The sequence below is a fragment of the Limulus polyphemus genome, unplaced genomic scaffold (assembly GCF_000517525.1).
Source record: "Limulus polyphemus unplaced genomic scaffold, Limulus_polyphemus-2.1.2 Scaffold27, whole genome shotgun sequence".
NCBI lineage: Eukaryota > Metazoa > Arthropoda > Merostomata > Xiphosura > Limulidae > Limulus > Limulus polyphemus.
The window spans coordinates 627,692-636,389 of record NW_013665637.1 but is presented as its reverse complement, the minus strand read 5'-3'; the positions used below and the strand labels follow the sequence as shown (position 1 = coordinate 636,389).

General features: G+C 30.7%; 1 protein-coding gene across 1 annotated transcript in view; it reads right to left on the bottom strand.

Moving 5' to 3' along the window:
• Nucleotides 1-8,698, bottom strand: part of LOC106459417 (succinate dehydrogenase [ubiquinone] flavoprotein subunit, mitochondrial-like) — a 40,491-nt gene that overhangs the window by 11,626 nt on the left and 20,167 nt on the right. The window contains exons 6-12 of the mRNA XM_013919040.2: nt 7,901-8,065; nt 7,145-7,293; nt 6,622-6,779; nt 6,268-6,403; nt 5,900-6,095; nt 4,737-4,937; nt 304-396 (exon numbers count right to left, since the gene is read on the bottom strand). Of these exons, the coding sequence (XP_013774494.1) occupies nt 304-396; nt 4,737-4,937; nt 5,900-6,095; nt 6,268-6,403; nt 6,622-6,779; nt 7,145-7,293; nt 7,901-8,065 (1,098 nt within the window). The remainder of the gene's footprint in view (nt 1-303; nt 397-4,736; nt 4,938-5,899; nt 6,096-6,267; nt 6,404-6,621; nt 6,780-7,144; nt 7,294-7,900; nt 8,066-8,698) is intronic.

Sequence of the window (8,698 nt, the reverse complement as noted above, 5' to 3'; positions counted from 1 at the left end):
GGCCATCAGATTTAAGTCACTTTTACATTCACACTTGCCATTTTACTAGCAACAGTCAGTCAGTTAGTTCACAAGAATTGTATGTTAAAAAAACAATGGGAACAAGAGCTGGGTACCAACCAGGTGAAATGCACTAATAACATTGACTTTTACAGTTCTGAACAAGTAAGCACATACTAGTCAAAGGGTTAACAATGCCTATATAACAAATATTACACAAATCATTTTTATCAAGGAACATGTAAGAAATGTGAAAGTAGTTCACAACAAGCTGAGAATACTTAAATAATTATGCAATCTCACCTTCTGCATCTTGGTCCTCAGTTCAGAAGTCGATATGGAACCATTAGCATACCTTAACTTATCCAAGTTGGCAACCGATTCTTCACCAGCATTCTAAAATCAAGTTACAATTTTTTCAAATATGAACATATAAATAAATAAATACAAGTAGTATTCAACTATTTAGAAAATTGAAAAAGCCTAAGCCGAAAGTGATTTTCAACTTGAATTTAAGGGACAGGCATGTTTTGTCTTTTTCTTTTAGGAGGAGGAGGAGGAAGAAAAAAAAAAATTGTGCTTTAACCATAACCTTTATATTTGATCTATTAAAATTGACTTTAAATAAAGCAAGGTCTAAACAACTATACAAAACACAATTTCACCCTATGATTATAGGTAGGTCAGAGTGTACATGTCACAACATTTTACAGTTATTTCAAATTTAAATAAACTACTTTATTATCAGCTTATATTTCTTACATTTACATATAATGTAATTTAATGCAAGTGTTAAAGTTAGTTATGTTTACAAGTGATAGTTTATGACAGGTTTGTTGTGTCATTTCAATGTTGTGATTTGGTGCTTATTGAGTCATGTTACTAGAACCTTCCAGGTTTTTTTTTTTCTTGTTGCTTTGATTGAGTATTATTACATCATATTTAGTAGTGCAGAAAGTTCTAGGCCTCAGTCACGCTATAACTATGTAGTTTGAATAATTAAGATAAAGATACAGTTAGTTAGATAGATAGCTGGAGCTAAAATGTGTTTACAAGTTTAGCAAAAATAGGATAGTGGTGCTATTTTTTTTTTAAGAAAAATTAAAGTAGATTGTATTCTAACAACAGAATAGAGTAATTTGTCTTGTCAATTGTATTCTAAAGTAATTGAACAAAATTGTGTGATATTGATGAAAAGAGAAATATTTAAAGCTCTGGATACAAGTGTGATGATTAACTATGTAACAAACATTTATTTATATGTTTGACTTGACTTAATATATGATTTTAAAATAAATGGACTGTGTGTTTTGTTTAATGTTGAAATTTGTCACCAACAAGTCACAGACACCTACTGTAAAGAATCCTGCCCAAATATAAAAATTGATAAAACAGTTTAATAATTATCAATTACAATTATTGTTAATAGGCAATTTAAATCAGTACTATTAAACAAAAAAGAATTTATAATCATTTAATGCATTACTTTTGCTCCCAGTCAGTCATCCAAAGTTATAAATGGATACAGCTTGTGGTAATAACATCCAAAAAGCATTGGGGATATCCCATTTATCTAGCAAAATCCAACACATTGAAGTTAAACAGGTTGATCATCATGGAAAACCAAAACAAGGGTGCGGAGGAGTGCTTAAACCCACAACATCTCGCCTCCTACTGCCTTTTGCTGTCTGCAACCAAATGTGGGAAGGCAGTTACCCTTAAAGTTATTCAAGTTTTGAAAGTAATGTTAATTTATCAAAGGAAGAAAAAAAAAATATTTTCATTATACAGTGTTTGGAAGGATGTATTGGGACAAGTTTATGTTTGACTGAGAAAAGCATGTGCTGCTTTATCTTGCCTGTTTTAAATAAATCCAAACCACCATATAAAGGTCTTAATATAATGAAAAAGAAAGTAATCAACTTACTTATAAAATTATTCAAGTATTATAAAAATAATAATTTTTTTTTTTAGTTGTATATCTATTATTTTTTTAGTTTATTTATGAATAAGAAAACATTATTCATAAAAGTTATTACTACTGTATACTGTTAAAATTCTTTCAGTCGTGATAAAATAATCCCAGTACATTAGAAATAATACTATTGGGAGTAGGTACACCAAGGATGGGAAAATTAAATTTCTTTCATTTATCAAAATAAATGTCTATGTCTAGATAATTTGTGTAAGAATTATTCCTGTTGCTTTTATCTATAGTCAGTTCCTTAGGATATATTATATTTGGGGCAAAGTTAGTTATTTATTGAAATTAAATCATCAATATATCAGAATGCATTATGTTCATGACTACGGATGACTGACCGGAAGCAAAAATAGATACAATAAATTACTATATAAAAACCTGACAATATTGATGAACTTAAAACATTTTAATTCTAATTCAATTTTTTACACTATGTAAGTATTAGTTTCATAATTTCAACACAAGATATTTCTTTCAATTCCTAATCTACATCTTTTAGTCACATAATAAGATTGTGCTATAACTTCTCATGTATCTCTCTTGACAGGAGCTCGGTCGATTTGACTGACCACATGGCCTCTTTATGCTCGTATAGTATTTATAGATTTAATACTACTCACTTTAAATAATGGTATGTATATCTTCACAAAATTTTAGTCTTTCAGTAAACATAAGTCTTTCACATACAAAAAAATCATAATTTTTTTTGTGAAGTATTTAAAAAAGATTTGTCAATGACTATATCAAGTATTTGTTTTGAATGGTCCATTTACAAAGTGATTTTCATGTTAAAATTAAAAATAATTTTCTTCATCTTAAAAATCTCAGATTGGCTTTGTGTAATCTGTAAAACCTCCTAAATACACTTGAAATGTTTGTTTTCAGTAAAGCTTTAAATTGTTTTTTTGTTATTTTCTCTACCCCTAGCTCTATAAAAGGTTGGTCATGACCAATGTCTTAACCCTCTCTACATGGGTCAATTTCCATGTCATCACATTTGTTGACTAGCATTAAAAGTTTTATTGACCTACTATTTCAGGAATTTATGTCAACAAGTTTGGTATCAAACTGTAGATTATAATTCAAATTTTAGTATTATATATTATTTAATTTCTTAATATTAAAAAAATCAGTTAAACATCGATTTTTGTGTATCAGGTGGTATGTTGAATGCAGAACTGGTTCAGATTATATGTTTGTGAAGTCAAAATACTAAGCCTCTAATTCATACAAATTAGAAACACAAATTACAGATATTGACAAGCTAGAATATAAAATAAGGTCTTATCTTTTCTGTTTACCAAGATATTGCTTATGTAATAAATCCAACAGTGGCACCTCACCCACCTCTTTCCATTTTTGGAAACACTCCCTTACTTCTATACATGATATGAATAACCAATCAGAAGCTCAGAATGTCTCCCTACTGGTTTTCTCAGCCATTTTAAATTCTTTGGATGCCATTTCCTTCTTTTGAACAAAGATTTCAAGAAGGAAGGGTGTGTCTTTTGTCTGCTCAAAATGTCATATTTGTTTTTAGACTAAAATACATCTTAGTTACTAAGCTTGATAAATTATAGTGAAATTCAATGGTATAGTAATTAATGATTTTTCAGTTATTCAAATGTATATATATAAAACCTAAAAAAAATTGCTTCAAATCCTCCATGTGCAAAATTTTAAAAGGCTTAGCAACCTATGTCAAGCAGCAACTGAGTACAAAGGTCATAACTAGAATGGAATTATTTGCTTTACTTCTTTATTTACTGTTCTAAGTTTTAATAAAAATAAGTTAAGAACTTGTTTCAAAATAACAATAATCTATATACATATATAATTTATAATGATTGAAATGTGACTGTATTTTACAAAATACTAGTCTACTAAAACACAGCTAAGACAAGTTACTTTGTACAGACCAAAGGTCAATTATGTTATTTGGTATGGTAACATGAGTTCACATGAGCCACATCATTGTAACTTCTGTATTGTTAGCCAGGCAAGGGTGAAAGGTCAATATAATAAAAATAAAATATATAAATGTACAATGTTATGAGATTTAAGCTATTTAGTCTAAACATTTATGTTTCATGTCTAAATTGTGTTCATTCTAGAATGAAAGAGGCAATATTTATGTTTATTTCCTATTCGTTTTTTATATATATATATTGGTTGCAAGATTGGTCAAATCTACCAAACCTGTTCAGAGATTAATTACAGATAAAATACAAATGTTTTTCTTAAATGTTTGATAACTATCTGGACATTATAAAGATTTTGCATGTGAAATTTGAAACTTTTCTAATGCATAAAGGTATTTTTAATCTTAAAATAAAAATTAATTTTCATGATAAAATGGGTAACATGTGAAGAAAAAAAGGTTGTGAGAAAAACATTGCTTTACAAACCTTAAGATTTAATAATAAAAATAATTGATATTTTACGTACAAAAGCAGTGCATTGTTTACTGATAATCTGCTACATTTCATTAACAATTACTTACTAATTTAAAAGTTATAGCATGAAAACTATAACAAGCACAAAATGGTTACAAGGTCAGTCCCAGGGATTCGAGCCCATGCTGAAAGAGGTAAAAGCTTGCCAAATTCTGTGAAGGTACACATAGTAAAATATATAGTATGTACAGTTTCATGGTTACAAGGTTGGTCAAAATTACCAAGCCTGTAAACAAGTGTTAAACAGACCAAGTCACCCAAGTTATACACAGCATTTGTTCTAGAAAATAACCTACTGGTTTCATCTCTCCAATTAGGTCCCCTGGCTTATTCTCTTCAGAAATGGTAAAAGCACAAGCTCTGCCAAAGACTACCAAGTCTAGCAAGGAATTAGCTCCTAGCCTGTTGGCTCCATGTACAGAAGCACATCCTGCTTCTCCACAGGCATACAATCCAGGCACTATTTTGTCTCCTTCTCCTGGTGAATAGGAAAGTACCTACAATACAATGCAACATCCTGATATCAGTAGTTTTACAATATGCAAAACAAAAATACCTATAGCCTACTAAACAGTATTTTTGTCAACTTGTTGATAATTGTGTATATATAAATAAATAAAAAAACTTTATTCGTTTTATGTATTTCAATATAAAGTTCCTTAGAAAAGATTAGCCATGGTAAAATATTTTTCTCAGACTTGAACTCTTCTGCAAGGAATTATGCTTTCTGAAGTAGTTGATTCCAGACTAGAAAGGAGTATGCCTATAAGAGACTCACATTACATGCTAAATAAAATGTCAAAAAAAATGCATAAAATAGAAGTACCTCTAGGAACCTGTAAAATGAGACACTTGAAGCCAATATAGGCCAATCATTTGTGTTAATCAAGGACAAACTTAGAGAAATGTAAAGAAAAAAAAACTATATTATGTGATCTCTAATTTACAATTAACCCCAATGAGCATTTATCAACCATCTGAGCACAATTTACAACCACACTGCAATAAAACTGTACAGCCAAATACTGATGGTGAGTCTAGCCAGTAGGCCCACATAATAATTGCCTTGGCACCACTCAAATGAAGCTGCAATCTCACTATCCTAATTTCAGATACTTAGCCTAAATATGTTGTGCAGCTCAAACTAGCATGGAAGTAGCAAGTGAAACATTTTATTAATCTCAGTTACAGAAATCTCCTGTACTTTTAAGGTTTACAATCAAAATTGCAACACTAGCCAGAAATTTGCTGGTGTTAATTTCCAAATCCCATTATAATGAAGTGGTAACTTTCTTCCATTGTAATGCCCGCAATAGAAAACATGAATATAATTGAGTAAACAAAAGCTAGTCTTTACTATTTGCTTGCACCAATTATTTCAATAGTTAGAGCCAAAGAACTCGAAACATTACTTGAAATGCAAAAATAAAGAAGAATACAGCTGAATTTCTACACTCACCTGTCCCTTGAAATTAGTAGGAACTCCTCCCATGTTGTAATGTACTGTTGGAAGGACAGGAATGGGTTCTCTAGTGACATCAACTCCGGCAAAGATCATAGCAGTTTCAGATATACCAGGCAATCGAGAAGCTAGCTGTTCTGAAGGAAGATGATGAAGCTGGAGGTAGACATGATCCTTTTCTGGCCCTACACCTCTATACAGAAAAATATTTATGTAAAGGTGAATTGTCTTTACTGTATTGCAAAATTACATTGCAGCTTGTAAAAGAAAACTAGAGCAAATGGCACAGTCATACATTTGATTAATCAAAACAGTTCCTTGAAGATGATAAAAAAGTTAATTGTCTGTTATTTAATTCAACTTGCCTTCCTTCTCTTATCTCTATCGTCATTGCTCGTGATACTACATCCCTGGATGCCAAATCCTTAGCCACAGGAGCATATCTTTCCATAAATCTTTCACCTTCACTGTTGACGAGGAAACCGCCTTCACCTCTGGATCCTAAGAATATCAGCAACAACAAAAAAATATGTGGAAATTAACGTTATTCGTACCTAGAGTCAATAACATAAGAACATGATTGGGGGGTGGGTATTTTTCAATACATGCCATTTTTACCCCATTCATTCTGTGGAAACTATAATAGTTTCTTTAGTAGTAAAAATAACTTTCCTTACTTTTATACCATTATAATAGTTCAGTACAACCAAAATACAAACCTTCCGTTATCAAACAGCCTGCTCCATAGATTCCTGTAGGATGAAACTGCACAAATTCTAAATCCTGATTTACAAGTCCAGCACGGGTTACCATTGCTGTTCCATCACCAGTGCAAGTGTGAGCTGATGTACAGGAGAAATATGCTCGGCCATATCCTCTATAATAATGCAATGCAGAAAATCAATTTTTTTTTTTAATTGATCACCTGTAATAGTAACATTTAAATATTAAAACGTATTGAAAACACTTAGTAAGTTAACAATGTTAAGAAAGACTGCACTGGAAAATAAATCTTATCAAGTTTCTACAAATACACTGTTAAATGGTCCACTTTCATGATAATAAAACCTATTTTATATTAACTTTTAAGCATAAATACACTACCACAAGTATGCATTAATTAGTTAAACATTAAGCTTACATTATTCCTTGTACTTCATATGATTCTATAAAGTGTAATTTCATAACAGTTTCCTCTATCAAATAAATGTTACAACAAGTGGAGAATATTCAAGTATTTACCCTGTAGCAAGAACAGTGTTCTTAGCTCGAATGCGATGCAGTGACCCATCTTCTAGACAGAGAGCAATAACTCCACGACACTCTCCTTCCTCCATCAACAAATCAAGAGCAAAGTATTCCACAAAAAAATTGCAATCATAGCGAAGACTCTTTAAAAAGATTATAAAAAAATGAATGCCAGCATGATAAACAAGTCTTTACAATAACTCAAATGTAAACTTTACATGAGCACTAAGTGACAGAATACCTTTCACCAATTAGTGAATAATAAACCAAATATTTACATAACAACCTCAACTTTATTACACAATCTCTATTTCATCTTTCAACCACTGCAGTCTTCAGCACCAATTCATCAACAAAACCAGGTCAATAATTTATCATTTGACAAGAATGTCTATAAACAAAAGCTATGTTATCCAAGATGAAAGGTTCACAACATGATTCTAATTCACAAGTTGTTAGATTCAAGTTCTATATGAACTCTTGCTAATCTTATTATACCTCTGACTTTAAAACTGTAATTTCAACTATAAACTTCTTTCAGTTCACAAAAACCCAAAAGACCTACCTTAAAATTAGCAGATGGTTATCATAGTTTTGTTTGTCTGAAGAGAAATAGAACAGTTCTTTAAACTTACTAACAGCATTCTGAAGGGAAAATATACTCTACAGTCTTACTTTTAATAATAATAATGGTAATAATAATTAAAAACACATAGTAAAATGTTAAGACTTGACTGATATGTAACCTACCTGACCATACAACGTATGTAATAGAGAATGTCCTGTCCTATCTGCTACACAGCAGCAACGGTGAGCTTGACCTCCTTTCCCATAGTTGTAAGACTGACCACCAAAAGCCCTTTGATAAATCTTTCCATCTTGGGTTCGACTAAAGGGCATACCATAATTCTCTAGCTGTTCAAGAAGAATCCCACATTTAAAGTTTTGACAACATTTTCTTCAAATTAAAAAAAATAAACCAAAATACATCATATAAGAGCAAACTTACTAAAATCAATTCCACGAACTATATAAATTTTTTAAAGTCTTAAAACCACTTAAATTGGATGTTGGGTAAAATAAATTTGAAATCCAACAAAGGCACAAAAACTTATTATAAAACACGAATTACAACAGTTTTTAATACAAAAGACCCAATATGTTCCAGTAGCCCCTGGATGCCTTCTTCAGATGCATATACCTAGTGTGTTACAATGTCTTTATAAACAAGTAAATAAAAATAACAAAAGTGCAATCTGGGGTTTTTTAGTAACAGTAGTATATAGTCATGTTAATAAAGAAATTATTTTATTATTATTTTTGGTCAGTCGAGCATGAAGCCAAGAAACAAAAACATTTCAACCATACTCCTCCTGCTTCAGGTAGGATTATTGAAAGGAGTGAAGGATATATAAAATTTTACAGAATGCAGAAGGCATTCCTAAATGTTTAGTTGCATCTTTTAATGTCGATAACAATTGACATGCCAACACAGCAATGTACCAAAAAGTATTATACTGCTTTAACAAAAAAAAAAAAAAAAAAAAA